The 23,481-nt window shown below is 36.9% G+C and overlaps 2 protein-coding genes across 2 annotated transcripts in view; both read right to left on the minus strand.

Moving 5' to 3' along the window:
- The window catches only part of PHYLLO (2-oxoglutarate decarboxylase/hydro-lyase/magnesium ion-binding protein), a 327,122-nt gene that overhangs the window by 295,060 nt on the left and 8,581 nt on the right, over nt 1-23,481 (minus strand). The window lies entirely within an intron of this gene.
- Nucleotides 15,753-16,839, minus strand: LOC149537952 (uncharacterized). Its single transcript, XM_089799358.1, has 2 exons — nt 16,292-16,839; nt 15,753-16,162 (listed from the first exon to the last, which is right to left on the minus strand). The coding sequence occupies exons 1-2, from the start codon at nt 16,772-16,774 to the stop codon at nt 16,034-16,036; spliced, it is 612 nt and encodes a 203-aa protein (XP_089655484.1). The 5' UTR covers nt 16,775-16,839; the 3' UTR covers nt 15,753-16,033.

The following is a 23,481-nucleotide window of genomic DNA, read 5'->3' on the forward strand; positions in this document are numbered from 1 at the left end:
CCCACTCTGCTTGAAACCACATGACTTTCACTCAAAAACTACACAATCGAATCCTAACAGCAATATCACAATTTGACTTGCTGTGGAAAATATCTCCTACTTATCAATTGATGAGCTTAAGGGGCTTTCTAATGAATGGTTCATAAGGCACAACATTTGGTGAAGGTTTTGCAAATGGGGTTGCAAGCAGCGTGGATTTGACCATGGAGAAAACTTCGTAGTTAAGCGTAGTAGAGCTGGAGTGGTACTGGGATGGGTGACCTCCTAAGAAGTCTCAGTGCTTCACCTTTGTGAGCATCACCTAGATCCAATGAGTGCTATGTGTTCCATTTATTCTCGTGAGAGATGGATTCACATCTGAATCACTACTTATGATACATGGGCCAATGAGTTTGACTCAAATACTCAGTTAAATCCTGATAGCAATATCACAATTTGACTTCTTGTGGAAAATATCTCCTACTTATCAATTGATGAGCTTAAGGGGCTTTCTAATGAATGGTTCATAAGGCACAATACTTGGTGAAGGTTTTGCAAATGAGGTTGCAAGAGGAGTAGGTTTAACCATGGAGGAAATTCCGTAGTTAAGCACTCTCAAGTTGGAGTAGTGCAGGGATGGGTGACCTCCCAAGAAATCCTAGTGCTTCACCTCTGTGAGCATCACCTAGATCGAATGAGTGTTGTGTTCCATTTATTCTCATGAGACATGGATTCACATGTGAATCACTACTCATGATACATGGGTCAATGAGTTTGACTCAAAAACTAAATAGTTAAATCCTAATAGCAATATCACAATTTGACTTGCTGTGGAAAATATCTTCTACTTATCAATTGATGAACTTAAGGGGCTTTATAATGAATGGTTCATAAGGCACAACACTTGGTGAAGTTTTTGCAAATGGGGTTGCAAGAAGAGTAGGTTTAACCATGGAGGAAACTCCATAGTTAAGAGCACTCAAACTGGAGTAGTACTAGGATAGGTCACCTACCAAGAAGTCCCGGTGCTTCACCTCTGTGAGCATCACCTACATCCAATGAGTGTTATGTGTTCCATTTATTCTCATGAGAGACGGATTCACATGTGAATCACTACTCATGATACATGGGTCAATGAGTTTGACTCAAAAACTACACAGTTAAATCGTAATAGCAATATTGCAATTTAACTTACTGTGGAAAATATCTCCTTATCAAATGATGAGCTTATGGGGCTTTCTAATAAATGTTTCATAAGGCACAACACTTGGTGAAGGTTTTGCAAATGGAATTGCAAGAAGAGTGTGTTTAACCATGGAGGAAACTCCGTAGTTAAGCACACTTGAGCTAGAGTAGTACTAGAATGGGTGACCTACTGAGAAGTCCTAGTGCTTCACCTTTGTGAGCATCACCTAGATCCAATGAGTGCTATGTGTTCCATTTATTCTCGAGAAAGATGGATTCACATGGGAATCACTACTCATGATACATGGGTCAATGAGTTTCACTCAAAAACTACACAATTAAATCCTAATAGCAATATCACAATTTGACTTGCTGTGAAAAATATCTCCTACTTATCAATTGATGAGCTTAAGGAGCTTTCTAATGAATGGTTCATAAGGCACAACACTTGAAGGTTTTGTAAATGGGGTTGCAAGAAGAGTGGGTTTAACCATGGAGGAAACTCGGTAGTTAAGCGCGCACAACCTAGAGTAGTACTGGGAGGGGTGACCTCCTAGGGAGTCCCGATGCTTCACCTCTATGAGCATCACATAGATCCAATGAGTGCTATGTGTTCCATTTATTCTCATGAGAGATGAATTCACATGTGAATCACTACTCATGATACATGGTCAATGAGTTTGACTCAAAAACTACACAATTAAATCCTAATAGTAATATCACAATTTGACTTGCGGTGGAAAATATCTCCTACTTATAAATCTCTCAAGTTTAAGCTCAAAGGCGGAAAGGAATCAAAAGCACTTCAAGAATCTTCTCAAACACCCATACAGGATGAAAGATCTGAGGACGAATCTGAAGAAGACTCTGATGAAGAAGATGAGGAGGAAGGAGAGATCATGATCATATCTCCTCCACGGCAAAAAAATACTCAAGGTCCATCCATTCAGGAAACACCCTTCTTAGATTATATAGATAACGATGTGGGTTCATTCTCCACCATTTTTACATCTAACATCCCTACTTTAGAAGTGAACATGTTGGCATTCGCCATTTCTTCAGCAACTCCTATTCTCACAGCTGCGTAGTGTGAGAATTTGGGAAATGTGTTTGAAGATTTCTCTACTCTCGCAAAAAGGTCAAGTTTCCCAACTTGAAACCTCAATGGCTGGCTTCGAAATATTCATGACAGAATCTTCTCATTAGGCACCCATGAATGCAGCACTAAAGCATGCACAATCACAATAGCAATACCATCAGGATCAATGTTTGTGGTAGCCACTGTCCCTTTTTCAACAAACGAGGGTTTTTGTTTGCCTGCATGGTTGGGGAAAATCACTATGAAGAGTAGAAAGGTCGTAGTACCTCCAAATAATCTTCTTATTAAGAAAACTAAGTCTAAATCTTTAAAAGACAAGATTGTTTCAAGGATTGTTGTGGATTCAGAAAAGACTAAGTTTGAAGGAATTGCAGGACCTCTAGTAGATAAACCAACTGAGGAACTTAACCGTTCAGATTACAAATTCACCAAAATCGAACTTGGTAAACAATCACGATTGAGGTGTTTGCAGGATACCCAAGATGCTCTTGCCAATGTGTCTAAATGCAATCATGAGCTTCGGGAGAAGAAGAATCAGCTTAACCAGGAGGTTACTTGTCTAAATAATGTCATCCATTGGCAGTCTTCACAGCATACAGTCACCACGTCTCATACACCTCAGGATAAACGAATAATTGAAGCGGCAAAGACTTGGTTTGGAGAAGTTGTCTCTGAAGGAGGTCAGGCAATCAAAGATGCGGTCAAAGTTCTTGAACTTATCAGAGGTGTTGAAGAGATGTTACATGACCTGATTGCTTCTTTGAATCAAGAAGTCAATACCTTGAAAGAGATTTTGTGTGATTGGGATCAAATGGCTAAGACAACATGATTGCATGTGAAGTCATTCCATCTTTAGAAATGTTCTACAAATGTCAGGGACTCATGAGTCACAAAGAAGAGACACTGGAAAAACTTCTAACAAAGTTGCAGGCAGCCTTAGAAGACTGTCAATCAATTGAAACAGAGATCATGTACAATTTGGATCAAATGGGATGCAATGTCCTTACTAAACATGACAACTTGGTCTCTGAAGAAGAAATAACCTCGAAGTATATAATCGGAGTTAATGCTGCTCATGATCCTATGGGATTCTCTTTCAACAAATGACAAGGTTGTAAAATCAGCATATGTCAATGCAATCATAATTGAAGCTATATCAAAGACAATGGAGATCTCAGATCTTCCTACAATGCGTGATTGCATAGCCAAGTATATGGCCCTTCAGAACAATTCTTAGGATTGTTTCAACTTCTTTCGCCTTCTTCTTTCTTTGTTTTTCATGTTTGTAGTTGGAGAGGGTGAATTGCATGAGATGCAATTACATGTAATTCAATTTACATGTCCTTCAGACATGTAATCCAACATTTCTCCTCACCTAGTATTACCAACTTAAAGTTGGTTAAGTTGCTCCCACTTTTTCCTCCTTTCTCTCACTTATTTTTCCTATATAAGGAGTGTTCCCCTCATTGTAAAAATCATCTTTTATTGTATGCAAGAAAGCTCTAAAGAAATTATGCAAGCATAACTTTGATTGTGTAGTACTATTTTGAATCAAAAGTGAATACAAAGAAGCAATTGGAGCTGAACTTTGATTGAGAGCAATTGTGATGAGTGCAAATTGGAAGCTTTGACTATAATTTGTGTTTGTCGTCTTTGATTCATGTTATTGTTGTATGATTTAAATAATTGAGCATAAAGAATTAGGAAACAATCGGAGCCGAAGCTTTCAGTGGGAGTGATTGTGGTGATACATAGACTAGGAGCTTTGACTATAGCTTGTACTGCCTTCTCAATTCACAAAAATGGTTAGAATTCTCTACTTCTGGAAGTCTTCGCACCCCAATAGTAGAGGTTATTCTTATAATATAGATTAAAACCACACTTAGAGCCAAATCGATACACTTTCAACTAGCCTTTGAGTTAGTGTTTGATTGTCGATATCACTATTTCCAGCTATTAGATAAAAATTTAGTTAGAGATTTCATCTTGCCCATTACTCACTCCAACGGTAAGTAGATTCTTTCCTAAAAGTTAAGAGGAATGAATATTGGTAATACCCTTTCAAAATCTCTCAACTTCTTGCTTACCTTGAGTTTATCCAAGGAACGATAAGAAGGGGGAGCCTTCCCTTTAAGGTAGGAGAGACTCTGTCTCATATGTTGTGGCTAGTACCTATTTTGTGATTGAATTTTAACAAATTCTCATTTCCAAAATATCCACCCAACACAATCGTCTTGTGAAAATGACTAAAGAAGCATCAGAATCGAAATCTGACAACACCAAAGTGATCCTAATGAAGAAAGACGATGAATCACCTAGACAGGGTGACTTACTATAACTAAACGCTCCCTCCAAGATTCTTGGAGCCCAAACCAAAAGCCCAAAATAAAAACTGAAAGCATCACTCAACTCCTCTAACTCAACTAAGCTCATCGGAACCAACTGTTGACCTACTATAAATGGTAAGTCCCCCAAAACTCACCATAGGCTCTTGGAAAGCTTAACCCTACAACTGAGACCCTCAAATCCCATCGTCAGCTCACAAGGGTCGCAATGATGAACTATCCAAGCCAACTACAAGAACTTGCTAAAATAGGGACATTACAATCCTCCCTCCCTAAGATTGTTTGTCCCCAAGCAATCCTGGAGCAAAATGAACATCACAATCCACTTGGATCCCAAAGGTAGAACTGCATACTATCCCTGTTGTGTACAAGCAACTCCTATAGCACCAACACCCAAATAACTAATATCAATGACAACATCAACTAGAAACTAACTGTAGGTGCTAATGGAGGCTCTAATCTCTAACTCTAAACTACTGGTTGGGAAGGATCTTGGGCATTCCTCTCAGCAAACCTAACCTCAAAATCTTTATTGGGAAGCGTTGTAGCCAAGGTCTCTACAATCTTCCCCACCAATCGTCGTAGACTCAAGAGCCCCAAATGAGCATACCTACTATGTCTGAATCCTCCTGCAAATTCGAGCTCTTAAGCAAATACTCTATGAATGACTCAATGCAGTTGAAATTATATGTGGAAACGTCAACCTGCTTCCCTACAACCCACAGTTGATCTCTCTGAAAATGTGGCACTGCCAACTGTCCAATGCTACCAATTGTATGAGATGAAATATATTTGTTTCCAGAAAAAGAAGAAAATCACCATGAGAGCTCATCTACACTAATGCTCTCACCTCCTTACCTACTGCATCCAATTCCTGGACGAATGTATCAGCCACATCATCACGTCCATCATCCCCAACTGCAGAAGCAACCTCACCACCAACCATCATAATGTGCAGTTGAACTGGATGTGGGGTTGGTGTGGACTAAACATGCTCCAATTCCACGATCACCTCATCCAACCATAACTGTGACTCCTAGAAAGCCAACTGAGTACGCTGAAGAGAGTCCACAATCACCTCAAGCTACTAGGTGAGCTCATCCACCTCCACCTCTTTCCCTAACGACGTCTCATAACTAGTGCTACTCCAGTCCAGAAGGTAATCCCTGTCAACAACTAACTGTGAATAATTATGCTTCAAGATCCTGAAAGCATCTCAAAGCACATGAACCTCTGCTAGGGAAAGACTATTATCACCATGTTCATTTGACATAGGAGCACCCCAACCATAAGCGGCTAACCTCCGATGAATAGCATCATAATGCTCAAAAGATGAAGAGATATCACCATCACTCCTCTTCAGCTGACCAGCCATGTGATGCCTCTGTAACCCCTGACTCCTATGCAAGCTATGTGTCTCGCTAAATGCACTGTGATAGAAAACTGAATTAGAGTTGCTCACCACATGATCGCTCACCCCATGTGTGCTATTGTCCTCGCACACATCTATAACCGAGATACAACTACTCAATACCTCAACGGACACCTCCTCTAAAGAAGCAGACGCCCACACAGTATCACACTCTTTGCAAGATTCTACTTCTCCCTTAATAGAAAGTCCCTATAAATCCTGATCCTGGGACCCACCCAAAACCCCCTTAGAGTCATCACCTGATGCATACAGCTCATAGCATCATCTAACAAATCATCAGAGGTGTCCATTTCAAAGAACCAAAACTTGAAATCGGCTACGAATCAGCTATTAATCAGTAAAATGAAAAAACCCTTAAAATTTAGAGATTTTAACGATTTAAAACTTATTTCATACACCCTTTATTGAATATAACTTAAGAACACTATAACATCATCAAATATAACCTTTTGTTTGGTTAGCTTTATCTTTAGATCTGTTTTAGGTTTAAGTCTTTGTTTGAATCTTGGGCATAACATGATTCATCCTTACGCCCTGCCTTTTGGCTTCCTCTGTTCATAGACTATGAGCATTTCAAGCTTGGGTGTTTAGTTATCCCAGAGTTGTTATACTATGATAGATGCCCTGGTCCTTGAGCGTAGACTAGGGTTTGTATTTCTGTCAGATTTGTTTTTGTAGATCCCTTTGTTAGTTTTTCCCATGGATGTCAAGTATAATTTGATTGCTTTGGGTTACGCCACTTAGATATGATGATAGTTCCTGTCGACTTAAGGATTGGATTCAAATTCTTTTGAGTTTGTTATTATATTGTATGATGTAGTTACATATTTTCGTTACTATGAATTTTTTGTTTGCTTATATGTTTGTTGTATGGATCCTCTGAGCTAGTCTTTTCTCTCATCTTTTTATTATATCCTTGTTATTATAAATTTGGTCTGCTTGTAGTTCTGTTTTAGGTTAATTGGATGGTATCTTTAGATGTATTAAGATATCATTTCTTAGATTCCAAATTCGGGAGGTTAAGAGCTGATGTCTTTATTTCATTCCTATTTCAAGTATATCATCTCTTCGTTTTTTTATGGATCCATTGCTAACATGAAGGTCGTCATATTGCCTAAATTTAATTAAGTTAGTATTTATGATCATCCAATAGACTACGAGTGGGTTTGTTGTGATGATTAGTTTTAGGATCACTAACCCTATTTTTATATTGAGTTTAGCTAGTAGTAGTCAAATCTGATGCAGGTACTTTGTCATCTCATTGGCGAGTCGTTTTCACGACAAAGAGGGATTATGACAAATGTTTTGAATTTTCTTTTGTAAGTAAATGTAACCATTAGGGGTATGCCCCTATATTCATCTCTATTAATCAATGTAATCATTAACTTCAATTTCACTGTGGTATGCCCCTTTTACGATGTAATAATATAGGACGTCTAGTCTCGGGCAAGACTGGAGGTTTTCTTCTCCTTTCTTTCCTACCAATGCCCGTTTGAACGGAGCAAAAGCTGTTGTAATCTTTTAATTATATTAATAAAATTTACCCTGGCCTTGGCCATTTATCAATTGAAAAAAAAAAAATTATCAAATATAAGCTAAAATACATAAACAAAGAACATAAATGATAAATCCATCACATATATAAAATGTAAATTGTAATTTGTAGCTGAAGTAAATAGAAAACATAAGATCATATGACATAGATATATAGAATTATAAATGTTGTCAAATCATAAATGTATGTAAGATGAAGATCCATAAAACCAATGACATCAAATCATAAATGCATGTAAGATGAAGATCCATGAATCGTATGTCTATCTACAGTCAAAATGAAAAAACCAGTCTATCTACTCTAGCTCTAGCTCAAGTCTATCACTCACTTTTCCTCTCTTTTTGTCATACTCAACAAATAGAAGCCCTTTTAGGGTTATAAGAAAGAGAAATGCTAAAACAATTACTTAAAAAAGTTGTATTTTTTTATGTTTTTGAGTTGTCCAATTGGGCTGCTCAATTTTTCAAGCCGATTCATGGCAATTCATGGGCAAAAATCGGCAATCCGATTCAGTGGCTTGTACAAAAATTGCCCAGCATGTTTCGTATCACCGAATCGTGTGAATCACATGAATCGCTGCAATTTTTGGTTCTATGGTCCATACTCTTTGTATCCACATCTCCTAACAAATGTTCAATTGCCATCACCTGACTCTGCACACGACTCAACGTCAAGTTGTCAATCAATAATGCGATCCAACATCAACTAACTCTATTGTAACACCCATATCACCAATATCACAATTGGGTGACTCCATATATATATCGGCCCCTCCTAAGGAAGATGTTGCCTCCTGCCTTGGAGCAACACTCAAACAAATGACATACAAATCTCCAATAACAAACCCCTCCTCGAGAAATACTGAACAATCAATTGTGACAGCTGCCTCGATAGCCCCTGCACTATCTACAGGGACAACTCTAGGAGCCTTAACCTGCTGAAGCTCAGTGTTGTTGTCCACCAATGGCACTGACACCTCTACTAGTCTCTGTGAAATAAGTCCATCATCAATACTGCGGATAGGACTAGTGGGTGTTCTACTAAACACAAGTACATTGATGTCATGACCACCTGACAGGGAAAACTCAAGCCTCCTTCCTTGCATCCTCGATGTTGGCCTAAAAGCATAAGCCATTTATCTCGCTACCCTATCCATCATCGTTGGATCCAACAATCTCTCTGCCAATCTCTGCTAATGAAGCTTACGTTTCTCCATACTCTCTCTCAAGGCATTTATTTTCCTGCTATCTTCATTACTATTCCGCCAACTCCCGTAACTACTAGGCCTCCTGTATCTGTCCATAGCCGGTAAGTGCAAGAGTGTCAGTCCCTCCCAAACACAACAGCAGATATGAAACAATAATGAATTTCCTACCCCATGGGATGGCAGGAAATTGCTCTAATACCACTATAATATCCAATAACCGGTTAAACATCAATTTCCTCTACGGATCAATAGTTTGACATTTCATCAAACACTTGACAATCATACTTTGATAGTTCACGTGTTGTTTCAATATGTGTATGCTAAACAAATTTATTTATGAATGGAAATATGAAGTAAAGCCAGGAATTTCTAATAAATTACAAAGGTTTGTACTCATCTATCCTGATATTCTATCAGCATGTCAAAATTATTTGCATAGACAATAATTCATTTATTGGCAAAAAACCAGAAATTACATTCATCAAATAATAGACCTTGTGTTTGACACAATGATGGAATTTCCTTGACATTAACAGCTTGCCAACAGATTGCAACCTTCTAGCAAGCAGACCAGGTTTCCTAAACTCCAATGCAGGCCACTAAACTGATATTACAGGCCCTCCTCCAACTTGAACGCAAACCTCGGGACCAATTACATAGTCTCTAAACAGTCCGCAAGGCCTCCAAAAACCAAACAAGGACCTCTTTATTGCTGTTGCAGACCTTTATAAGGTGAAACGCAGGCAATAAAAGTAAATCACAGGCCTCTAACTCTAGTCGCAGCCTGCACAAATACACAAGTTGCTTCACACAATTTCCAAATTCAAATCCCAGGTACTCAAATTGCCTAAACCTTTAAAAGACAAATTAATTCTTGCAGCAAAAAATAGAGGCATTCACAGCCACCAATGAAAGACTTTTGAGTTTGTAATTTCAAAGCCACTCCTAGCACAAATAGACTAAAACTCTGTCAAATTTAGAATTTCAACCACCTTAATAATGAACTCCAACTTCTCATAAACAGTATGTCACAATAGAGAAGTAATAATTGCAATATCTCAGTTGCAATTGCACAGATGTATCAAGGAGAATCAGTCTCCAGGAAAGATCACTAAACCCTTATACTTAAACAAGGGCACAGGCACAGAAATCCAAACTCAAAAAATGTCACAAAGACAACAAAGGCCAAAAAGATAATCAAATAATCAAATGTTTTTCACATCAAACGGGCTCATATTTATAATCTCCAAATGGCGCTAGTTTCCCAAATGTAACTCCACTTAAGAAGCTTCCTCAACACAATATCATTTTATAACATTAAATATATTAAAGTGTCATATCATATAATTTATTAATTTCTTTTGGCTCCCAAAAACGACCTTTTCAACTATATCATAACATTATCACACACAAGGCCACCATTTCTTGAGCCCAAGATTTAAAGCTTTCCAACCCGGTTCCAACGAGCTATGACACTAAGGTAGCCAAAGTACAATAACAACATTTGCATATTTAGATGAATACTAATAATAATTCACCCATCTTACGAAAATGATTGAAGAAGCATCAAAATTGAAATTTGACAACACTAAAGTGATCTTGATGAAGAAAGACAATGAATGAACCAGACGGGGTGACTTACTATAAATAGACGCTCCCTCCAAGATTCTTGGAGCCCAAACCAGAAGCCTGAAATAGAAATTGGGAGCATCACTCAACTCCTCTAACTCAACTAAGCTCATCAAAACCAATTGTTCACTTACTACAAACAGTAAGTCCCTCAAAAACGGAACCAAAACTCACCATAGACTGTTGGAAAGCCTATAACCCCATAGCTGTGACCCTCAAATCCCAATGTCAGCTCACGAAGGTCGCAATGATGAACTGACCAAGCCAACCGCAAGAACCTACTAAAAATGGGGACATTACAACCTAGGATTTAATCCCACAAACCCTAATTAGGGTTGTCAAATTTGCAACCAATTACATGAGGCTATCAATTCATGGGCCAATAAGAAAATTACAATGATTTTGATAACAAATAATAGGACACTTGGCATGTCGTGATAGAATGTATTTGAATTTTGAATTTTTTGAGTGGAGGAGACAACCAATTGCCACCTCATCATCCTTATCTTGTAGATCTATTTAAGAACATGCTTGAAGTTTTGGCTTATAGAAGGTGTTTGTTAAAGCTGCAAATATTTTTTGCTCAAATGTTAGAAAGTACCCCTTAACATTTGAGATTTTCTCCATCCTTTGAAATTTCCTCATGATCTTGACTTGAATCGCTTGCATCTTACTGAACCCGTGAACTTGATCTTTCTTGATTCTCCTTGAAGATGCCCTCATATACTCGAATCTTCTTTGCTTTCCTAAATTTCCTCTTGATTTCAATCTAAATTTGCCTATTGATAGCTTGAACATGAATCTTCGATTCTAATTTGAGTCCTCGAGTTTGACCCTTCTCCTTGTGGCATCTACTTGGCTCTCCACTTTAAGTCTCAAGCCCAGCCTTGACATCATCTCCATCTTTTGCCTTGCAAAACAAAGAAGAAAGCTTCATTATGTTTGTGAAAGAAATCTGAAAATAAAATCACATCAATAATGAACACAATGGATTACTCTTATTCAAGACGAAGCTTTTCTATCTTCTTGCAATGACAATTTAACATTAAGACATCCAAAACCTAAAGAGAAACTTAAGTTTTGATGCATAATCTGTCTTTTTCTAGGATAATTTGTTGGCGATTTAGAAGAAATTTGCTGCTCTTTATGACAAAATTCACAGTCTAATTGAGGAGAATCTGGCCTTACAAATCTAAGGGATTCAATGTCTATCAAGGAGAATTTTGTTTCCTCTTTTGGAGATATGAATTGTTGCCAAAGGTCTGAAAAAAAATGCTACCTTATGGTGATAGTCTGTTGGGTTTACGACATGGAATGCTGGGCTCAAGTTTGCTGTCACATTTTTCAGAAAAATTGCCTCCTGGTCTGAAGAAGTTTGCTGCTTATAATGCAGACCTATGATTGCTTTGGAGGAATGTAAAAACAATTTGCAAACACCCCTATTATAAAGACAGACAAGAGGCCCAAAGGGCACATCTCCCTAGGGGACTGACTTGGGAACACAATTTTTTTAATTCACAATCTTTGGACTGTGAAAATGACCAGTGTTTGGGCATTTCTAGAGGCTTGGAAGTCAAAGTTCTTGAGTAGAAATCATAAGGCAAGAGGATGCCCATGGTGGGAATCATCTAGCCAGGGGATTTCCACCAAACATGACAAAAAATTTCATCCCAATAGCAATCACTAAGCATTAAAATTCCTTTCATCCACAACTCTCCAAACCATTTAATTTGTCTTTCATTTTGCATGAGGAAAATAAGGCTGAAGGGAAAGGGGGAAATTCCCAGTTGGAAGGATTATTGTGGTGGGAATCCTTTGGAGAGACGATTTCCACAATTGGAATCCTCTAGTCAAAGGATTTCCACCAAACATGATTTAGCTTCCCCTTCAAGAATTTCCAACACTTCCCTTATTATCTATAACAACCACTTTTCCCGGGTCTTAACTAACAACTAGCAGAACAAAGAAATACAGTTATTACTTCATATTCATAGGAAGATAGTTATATCAGTTATGTTCATGTGAATGAGATTAATGGTTACAATCAGTTAAATGGAAATTTCATAACTAACAATTGAAGACACTATCAATGAATTTAATAAGGAATTTAAAATCTTCATACCGTAGAATTCAAAACCGAAATCCATCTAGGGATGCCTCTACAAAACCCAAGTTAGTCCATACATACCACTTGGGGAACAAAGAGCTATACCACTTTATCATAATAACAAATACCATCAAATACCATTGTATCAATTAGGGGATCAAATACCACTGTATCATTTAGGGCGTCAAATACCACTGTATCATTTAGGGCATCAAATACCATTGTATCATTTAAGGCATCAAATACCACAGTATCATTTAGGGCGTCAAACACCACTGTATTGTTTAAAGCATCAAATACCATCGTATCATTTAGGGCATCAAATACTACTGTATCATTCCCTTTCTTTCTATTGCTAACTATTGCAATAATATACAATAAGAAGATCATTCACTTTCATAATTCACATAAATGAAAGACACAAATAACAATCCATCAGATAAACCTATCTCTTGCATATAGATATACTTCATGTTCAGTTGGAAGATCAACCAATCTAATTGGTTACCAATTACATCGATGAGAAAAATTGCTTTCATCAAAGGAATTAATTGATTCAATGATATAAATCAAACCATCATATCTTCTACTTGCATAAACATCATAAAAGTAAAATACCTGTTACGAGCAAATGTTTGAATGCATAACTCATCTTTGTCTAGAGCATGTCTTGGCATCTTGTGGAGAGAGGAAACATTGTTAGGGGATTAACCTCCCAACCGCGGACCCTAAAAATATCCCCACATTATCTCATCTGAGAAAGGCCCTCCCTACACAGAATAGACATGAAGCACCTTGACCATCCACTGAGCATCCCGGTACTTAATTCCACCACTCAACTTGACAACCGAGTATATGAATTGGACAACAAGAGCTTACTTGGACATTCTTAGAGTTTAATTATATCTTTTATCATGCTTTAATAGTTCTGATTTATGTTCTTCCCTTTGCAAGGATTTCCTCCACCTCTTTGCCCCTTTCATGGCCATCCACCCGAGGTGAGTCCTAGGCATTTGATCATTTATGGTAGTCTTCCATTTACAATTCATTGCTAGCACTCAACCGATACACAGAATAAAATTAATTACTGGCATTTAGCCATCTTGAGACTCAGGACATAGATTTGTATCATTAGATTAAAGGAAAGAATTACTGTTCAAAATATGAGACATACTTCTCTAGATCGATTTGTATCAATTCACCATAAACATTGGTTAAAGAAAATAAAGAAACTCGACAGTCATGCTCTGTCATTTTAAATCAGTTTGCATCGTAGATATGCTTGAGGAAAAATAATGGCATAATTTAAGAAACCAATACTTGCATCGTGGTTTTGGTATCTAAATGACAAAAACATAAGTATTTACATAGCCTGATTATTGCAAATCAAATACCAGGTAGTCCTGACTAGCAGGCTTCCAAGGTCTAAACCGTGATCTCTGTATAATCTCAATGCTTGGTGTAACACTGTGATGGAGCCAAATGGAAAAAGGTCTCGACTAGAAAGAACAAAGCCGTATGGAAAGAATTGTTGTTCATAAGGGAAGGTAAAGAAAAGATGAGTCCCGACTTGGCGAAATAGACATATATAGCTTTAAGTCACGGCCCAAGGTGGCAGTTTAAAACAAGGCCATCGGGTTCTTGGATTACCAATTCAATAATACAAGGAGCGCCAAGTGTATTCGACGCCTCACATAGAGAGTTACAAATTTGAAATATTAAAGAGCTCCTTTGGAAAGTTTATTAAAACAAATATCTATAAATATATATGTGTGTGTGAGTGTGCATATACATGTGTGTGTGTGTGTGTTATTTTCAAAATGATGTCATCACGCTATCATTGTGTTCAAGGTTGTGCTTATTAAAATACATACATATATATATATATATATATATCTATATATATATATATATATATATATATATATATATATATATATATATATATATATATATATATATGCGTAAATTGGAGAATTATGATTATCTTAACCTCATATCCTCTTGATGTATATATATATATATATATATATATATGTTAATAGAGATAAGCTTGGAGATTTAATATTGTGGTGGCATCATACATTTATACATATACATATATATATATCAGTGTTACAGGACTCGGACTCGCCTCTGACTCGAAAAGGTCAAAATTCGACTCGGACTCGGACTCGACAAGGACTCGGAAAATTGAAAAACTCATGAAATCCAAATATTTTTAAGGATTTTAAGATTGTTTCTTGCATCTTTTAGTCAATTAACATCAAATACACAATAATTGATATAAATAGAACCTACTTAATACACATACACAATTTTGCATAGATCACATAAGTATAAAAGCGAATTTTTGAAAGGAAAAAACTGAATAACCACAATATAAAGTTTTAAACTATAAAGTAATAAACATAGTGTCACTCCAATATCAAAGACTCAAATGTCTACAACATTCATGGATTACAAAATCCATGGTATCAAATTCAAAGGTTCAAAACATATATCAAAATAACAACTAGAGCCATCCTCTATGTCCTCCTACAAGTGCGCCTAAGATAAGTCATGGAAGACTCTAGAGTCATCCTCTCTGCCTATGTCTGAGGCTGACCCTGAACCTCCTCCTCATCCTCATCATCATCATCCTCCTCACGCACATAACCCTCGTCATCAGCCTCGAATCCATCACTCCTAGCCTCAGGGTCCACTCTGTCTCCTCGTGCTCTAGCCTCCTCAATTGCCTTCGCTACTGCCTCAGCCTCTTGATCCACCTGATCTACCCACTCCACATCTTCATCACTGAAGACAGGATCATCCACCTCTGTGTTCCACTCTGCATGAGGATCAACATTCTCTAATACAATCAGAGTTGTATCGGTGCCAAGGATCTGTCTATGGCGAAGGCGAAGGTTGTAGTGAACAAAGACAAGATCATTTAATTTTTGCACTGCCAACCTATTGCGCTTCTTTGAGTGTATGTGCTCAAAAAGACTCCAATTACGTTCGCATCCTGATGCACTAGATGGCTGGCTCAAGATGCGAATCGCAATCCTATGTAAATTTGGCACCTTTGTGCCAAACATCTCCCACCATGCATCTGAAACAAAAAAATTTTGAATCATATCAATAACTTTGAATTTATCAAATTAAGATGGTAATAGAATTACTATTAGAAATTAGGATGTAGAAATTAGAATCAAAGATTTTTAGTGTTTACCAGGCATCAATGCTGTCCTATTTCTTTTGCACAACTCTCGTGCAAATAAGACCCCTTGAGCTTTCTTAAATAGCTCAATCTCACGGACTATATCTGTGCTAACTGCTGAATTAGGTGATATTCTCTCTATAACATCGTAGAGGCCGCTCCACACCTCATCATCAGCCTTGAAATGTGGGTTGAACTAGTATGCTGGATTAAGGAAGTAGGCTGCTGCATGTATAGGCCTGTGAAGTAGATTGTGCCATCGTCTATCAATGACATCCCATATAGGCCCATACCTATCTCGATTCCCTGCAAAATAAAGTGTGAATGGCCTCCTTCACCCTATCCATGCCCTCATAAATGTAGCCCATTGAGGGCTTCTCTCCATCAGCTGTTCGTAGGAGAACAATAAGCGGCTTTACAAACTGCAATCATTATGAAAGTTGGAAAAGAAATAATCAGCTTTAAGTTTTTTCTTTAAAAAATGAACAATAATTTATAACATAATTTCATAAACAAAATAAAGTTGAAATGAGGACAAAAAGGAAAATTACCTTCACAATATCAGCAATAGGTGTCCAAAAAGAGGGCTCGTCAAAAATATGATCAGCTGCAGCAATCCCTGCAGTGGTCTTTGCATATGAGGATGCAAGCCACTCCTCACTAACAAACATACGTCTCAAACCTCCCTTTGAATCAAGCAAGGATTTCAATGTGAGGAAGTTGGTTGCAAATCTAGTGACCCCTGGACGAGACAACTCCCTTTGCTCATTGTGTTTCCTCATGAGGTTGAGGACCCATGTATGATTATATATGAATTTGCATACACTCCTTTCTCGCTCTATAACTATTTTGATCCAAGGGAGTTTACCAAGATCCTCTAACATGAGGTCAATGCAATAAGCGGCACAAGGGGTCCAAAATAGGTGAGGATGTCTCTCCATAAGAAGCTTTCCTGCAGCAACATAATTTGCTACATTATCAGTAACTATTTGCACCACATTCTCCTCACCTACATCCTTTATCACTTCATCCATTATCCCACAAAGATATTCAGCATTCTTTGTTTTTCCCGAGGCATCAATGGATTTCAAAAAAATCGTGGCACCTAAAGAAAAAGAAACAAATTAGTATAATGATTAATGATGAATCATAATTTATAAATTCAAAATTTATAAACTTAATCACTTAAGTACAAGTTCTACTTCTAAATTTTTAATGTCTAAGACTCTAAGTACAATTACAATTTACCTGATGAAGAAAAAAGAAAGTTGAGGAGTGTTCTACTCCTTCTATCAGTCCAACCATCAGTCATGATGGTGCAACCTTTTTTCTTCCACACCTCACGCTGCTCCGTGATTTCAACTTGTACATCAGCCACCCTTTGGTTCAAAATAGGGCCTCCTAGCTCTTCAGCACTAGGGGTTTTGAACCCCGGACCACAAACAGCAACAGCATCGATGCCAATTTGCCAATAAGGGGACCTAAAACAAATAGAATAAAATTTCAAGTTAAACAAATTAGTATATTATAAATAAATTTGAAAACAAAATACAAATTAAAATAAACAAAATAAACATATTATTGAAAGCTGAAAGTTGAAAGCTGAAACTTGTAACTTTGAAAGCAAGAGAAGACTTAAATTTAAATTTACATAAATAATTACCTTGCTGCATTGAATGAAATGTTGTTGTAGATGAAGAAGTCCCCAAGTGCCAATTTTGCATAATCATGTTTATCCTTGTTCCAACCCATGCCCTCAAGCGATGGCTGTGAATCTAGAGCCGTGCGTGGAGCAAACATAGAATCAAGTGTCGATTTTTGCTTACGAATGCGAGGCCCAATGCTCACACTCGTAGAAGCAGTGGTATCCGTAGGTGGAGCAGTGGATAATGGAGAGCAAAAACTAGAAGACCCCTGTTGGGCTCCGGCTAGTTGTGTCATTTCTTCATGTTGCTTCTTTTTCAATTCTTTTTGCTCCATTTTTTCCTCTAGAAGAGTTTGGATGTCTCGCATAACATCTTGGGGTACATCTTTGCATTTTTTAACATCACGTCTAGGTATATGTGCTAGGTGATACTTCAATCTATTTATTTCTCCCTCATTATATACCATACCACAATGCCAACATGTAACAACTCCCTTTTTGTGCCCCGGGATGGCATGTTTCCAAGCCCTATCCCTTGCTATTGCACTTGGGTCTACATTAGGGTTAAATGGAGGCCTATTTCCACTTCCCTCACCTTGTTGTTGAGACATTATATCAAATTTCAATAAGTTACTGTTCTCTGTCAGCCTGTTGCAATATGAATGTAAACAAAATGAGAAGTAAAAAAATAGTAGACTAGTAGTAGAGAGTAGAGACCAAACAAATTTAAACAAAATGAGGAGTGAAAATACTTTAAAAATATGAATGTAAAAGTTTAAAACATAGTATAAAACAACACAAAAAAAATGCAACAACTTGTAGCTTACCTCTTCAAATTTGCACAAACAATGGAAATGCAAGTTTGTAGAAACCTCTGCCAAATGCTCCCTCAAGCTCCTCTCAATGCTTTAATGCAAGCTAGAAAGATGCACAAACCATTAGCAATCAATACAGGAGACCAAACCGGTTTGTTGATTTCTCTCTCAAAACCCCAATATTCTTCTCTAACTCTTTCCTCTCTCTTGTGAGCACAAGCAAATAGTGGAATGACCTTTTTAGGTCAATAACATGTTATACAAACCAAAAAAATCCAATTAAACAAAGCATTTTATGTTTTTCTTGCCTTTTTACTTGTTACCCGCCGGCGAGAGTCTTGGCATTTGGACTCGCCGAGTCAGGCGAGTCCATGGACTCGCCGAGTCAAGCAGGACTTGGACAGGACTCGGCAGAGTCCGAGTCAAGAGGCAGTCTACCTCGGAAAGGTGGACTCTGCCTCTGACTCGCCGAGTCCGAGGCTGACTCGGCGAGTCCCGTTACACTAATATATATATATAAGGTAATGGTTTTGAACATGAATTTTGTTAAAGATGGCTATATATTTTTATATGTTTGCCCAATAGCTCATGATATTTGTCCAACGTACACTCTTGCTTGCCTAGTCATTTACCCTTAGCCATGGTGATTCAAAATTCATACCTATTTGCCCAATGATGATGGTGCCCCTATACCCAATTCTTTTCTAACAATACTTCCACCCCTTTGACATGCTTCCTATAAGGACATTCTCCACAATTAAATCATATTACCATAACAAATTATTAATCATAAACAATCATAACAGCTAACTGCCTTTTCAATTCTCGTGAATTCATGATAAATAACCAACTTTCCAATATAGCATTAAAATATCATCATAACAGTTAACTAGCATGCCAACATCATAAGAGATTATAACGATTAACCACCTTACCATTTCACATGATTATAACTAATTTCACCTGTCAATAGACTTCACATGATACCTCAGCGGTTATATGAACATTTCAAATGGAGCCAAAAATTGGGATATAACATACCCTCCCCCTTGTGATTCATCATCCTCGATGAATTTTGAAATTTTAATGAACACTATAAAGGAGCATTTAAAATTGGGATGTAACATACCCTCCCCCTTGTGTTTTACCGTCCTTGATGGTCTCTGCAATTTTAGATACTAAAAGAATATTCCAAATATAAGATGTATATATAGCATCATGAATCATTTCATTTCAAAATTGAATCAAAATCTAAGTCATGACCAAAAATCAAGGTCCATTATTCCTTTACCTCAATGCCTCCAAAAAAAAAATGCTTGCATGATATCATAAAATAAAAAATGAAACACACTCACCTGAGTTTACTTTACAGTACTTGTGGCCACATCAGCTTCACTTGAGTTGATCATGTTTTAGGATATTCTATTTCATATTCCTATCATACTCATGTAGACACTCACAATAACTTTAGTTCAATTCTCATATTGATATCTCATATAAGAGAATGTTTTTGTGTTCAACAATTGAGAGTAAGATAAGCATTCAAAATTGTAATTTCCTCAACTAAAATGTTCTAGATCATAACTTGATTACATAATTTAAATCACTCATACATACCATCTGACATATGGTACTCATTAATGAGTAGATCATGCTTGCAAACTCACAGATTGCCTGAAAAAGGTTAGTAGATCCATGTTTTTCATTTATGTAACCTTGGCCTTCATGCCCATCTTATCACAATAACATTTCATTAGAATAATTATCTCATGATAGAAATATACTTCATCTCTAAAACAATATAAAACAGCTTAGTATGTCTTGTTATTTCATTACCATATAAAATCACTATCACATGTGTATCATACATGTATAACAATGTGTCAAAAGGTAAAAACATGATATACTATGAAAGATCATCATACATCAAATCAAGATCATAAAAGTTATTTTTAACATGGTACCACACTATATGTATCCCAATCTCCTAGCACTTGGACTACATGCCCACACACAATTCCTAAGATGGGGTGCAGCCTTGATGCTTGTATCTTTTGTCCACCATATTCCGATTGTGGCTTAGACTCTAAGTCCACAAAACCCTTACATTTTCACAGAACTCTACCTTTCATGCTGAAATTTCTTAGCTCAACCCATCATTGGGTCATGGATTGATCATAAGCATCTGAAACAAATTTACATAGGGTTCTTATCCATCTCAGCATGCTCGCCAATCGCCTGTAAATATTGAAAAATTTATCTTTCCCAACTATGTGACCTGAGCTTTCATGCCCATCTTGTCATTGTGATGTTTCAAGGAAAAACTTAACCCAAACAAAAGTTACATCTATAAATAAGCATTAATAGTTTCAGTTATGCAAGTGTGCTAACTCCACACTGGAGCACAAATTGGCCTTCTTGTCATTTAATCAACATTAGAAAGCATTATCATTTTTAAGTTAAAGAATTCTCAAAATCATGGTTCACAATTTTATTTTCCCTTTAGTTCAAGTCCAAAAATTTATAACAAAATATTAACTACCATTTCATATGAACCAGGAATGTAATTGCATAAAGTATAATGCTTGAAACATGCAACTGAAAATGAAATATCTAATCACCATCAAGGTTTAAATAACACTGCATCAAGGTTGTAGTAATTGGTTTGTATTGTGCAAGTCACGGCATTGGACCTAGTTAAATCTTCCTGAGCATCCTGGTGTTAGAGTGTCTGCTCAGCAAAAGACAAGATTAAGGATACACCTCCACCAACCTTTTCCCTGTCAATTGACACCACTGACCTCTTAGTGATCCATTTAGGCAAGCATGCCTTTAAGCTACCTTGGCCAAGGATTTAAATGGGTTTCTAATACCCGATCACCATTGCTCGACTTGCCAAACATATTATTTTCCTCAGTTCCAATTCATTTTTATGATTTCGCAAATTTATTCATTTGTCCATTTTATATGGACTACACCATTAGCTCAGCCCTTCCCGGCTATTCTAGATGATTCCCTGGTGTGATTTTTCTAGCTTAAATTGTAAAATACTTAGTTATGCATTATAAATCTCATTCAACATTAAATTATCCGTTCCTCTAAAACAGTGTTGGGCCCAAGGTTCACTATCAAACCCAAAGCTCTGATACCATATCTAACAACCACTTTTCTCGAGTCTTTACTAACAACTAGCATATCAAAGAAATACAGTTATTACTTCATACTCATAGGAAGATAGTTATATCAATTATGTTCATGTGAATGAGATTAACGGTTACAATTTGTTAAACGGAAATTTCATAATTAACAATTGTAGACACCATCAATGAATTTAATAAGGAATTTAAAATCTTCATACCATTAAATTCGAAACTGAAATCCATCCTACGGAAGCCTCTGCAAAACCTAGGTTAGTCCATACATACCACTTGGGGAACAAATAGCTATACCACTTTATCGTAATAACAAATACCATTGTATCATTTAGGGCATCAAATACCACTGTATCATTTAAGGCGTCAAATACTACTGTATCATTTAGGGCATCAAATACCACTATATTGTTTAGGGCATCAAATACCATTGTATCATTTAAGGCATCAAGTATTACTGTATCATTCCCTTTCTTTCTATTGTTAACTATGGCAATAACATTTTCATAATTCAGACCTATGATTTCTTTGGAGGGATGTAAAAACGATTTGCAAACACCCCTATTATAAAGACAGACAAGGGGCCCAAAGGGCACATCTCCCTAGGGGACTGATTGGGAACACAATTTTTTTAATTCACAATCTTTGGACTGTGAAAATGACCAGTGTTTGGGCATTTCTAGAGGCTTGGAAGTCAAAGTTCTCGAGTAGAAATCATAAGGTGAAAGGATGCCCATGGTGGGAATCATCTAGTCAGGGGATTTCCACCAAGCATGACAAAAAATTTCATCCCACTATTAGTCACTAAGCATTAAAATTCCTTCATCCACGACTCTCCAAACCATTTAATTTGTCTTTTATTTTGCATGAGGAAAATAAGGATAAAGAGAAAGGGGGAAATTCCCAATTGGAAGGATTATTGTGGTGGGAATCCTTTGGAGAGACAATTTCCACAATTGGAATCCTCTATCTAGTCAGAGGATTTCCACCAAGCATGATTTAGCTTCCCCTTCAAGAATTTCCAACACTTCCCGTATTATCTATAACAACCACTTTTCTCGGGTCTTAACTAACAACTAGCATATCAAAGAAATACAGTTATGTTCATGTGAATGAGATTAATGGTTACAATCAGTTAAATGGAAATTTCATAACTAACAATTGAAGACACCATCAATGAGTTTAATAAGGAATTTAAAATCTTCATACCGTAAAATTCAAAACCGAAATCTGTCTAGAGATGCCTCTGCAAAACCCAAGTTAGTCCATACATACCACTTGGAGAACAAAGAGCTATACCACTTTATCGTAATAACAAATACCATCAAATACCATTGTATTATTTAGGGCATCAAATACCACTGTATCATTTAGGGCGTCAAATACCACTGTATCGTTTAGGGCATCAAATACCACTGTATCGTTTAGGGCATCAAATACCACTATATCATTTAGGGCATCAAATACCACTGTATCATTTAGGGCATCAAATATCATTGTATCATTTAGGGCATCAAGTACTACTATATCATTCTCTTTCTTTCTATTGCTAACTATGGCAAGAACATACAATTAGAAGATACATTCATTTTCATAATTCACATAAATGAAAGATAGAAATAACAATCCATCAGATAAACCTATCTCTTGCATATAGATATACTTCATGTTTAGTTGAAAGATCAATTGATCTAACTGGTTACCAATTACATCGATGAGAAAAATTACTTTCATCAAAGGAATTAACTAGTTCAATGATATAAATCAGTCCATCATATCTTCTACTTGTAAAAACATCATAAAAGTAAAATACTTGTTACCAGCAAATGTTTGAATGCATAACTCATCTTTGTCTGGTGCATGTCTTGGCATCTTGTGGAGAGGGGAAACATTGTCAAGGGCTTAACCTCCCAACCGCGGACCCTCAAAATATCCCCACATAATCTCATCCCAGAAAGGCCCTCCCTACCCAGAATAGATATGAAGCACCTTGACCATCCACTAAGCATCCCAATACTTAATTCCACCACTCGACTTGACAACCGAATATATGAATTGGACAACATGAGCTTACTTGGACATTCGTAGAGTTTAATTATATATTTTATCATGCTTTAATAGTTATGATA

This window comes from Cupressus sempervirens, chromosome 9, assembly GCF_028749045.1.
Source record: "Cupressus sempervirens isolate cs-2001-9-10 chromosome 9, ASM2874904v1, whole genome shotgun sequence".
NCBI classification, from domain to species: domain Eukaryota; kingdom Viridiplantae; phylum Streptophyta; class Pinopsida; order Cupressales; family Cupressaceae; genus Cupressus; species Cupressus sempervirens.

What these genes read in the sequence shown, in the direction of transcription:
- LOC149537952 (XM_089799358.1), bottom strand. Translation starts at nt 16,774, where the DNA reads ATGGATGAAGTGATAAAGGATGTAGGTGAGGAGAATGTGGTGCAAATA. An exon ending in CTATTGCTGATATTGTGAAG is followed by an intron (nt 16,163 to 16,291) that starts GTAATTTTCCTT and finishes TAATGATTGCAG; the next exon opens with TTTGTAAAGCCGCTTATTGT.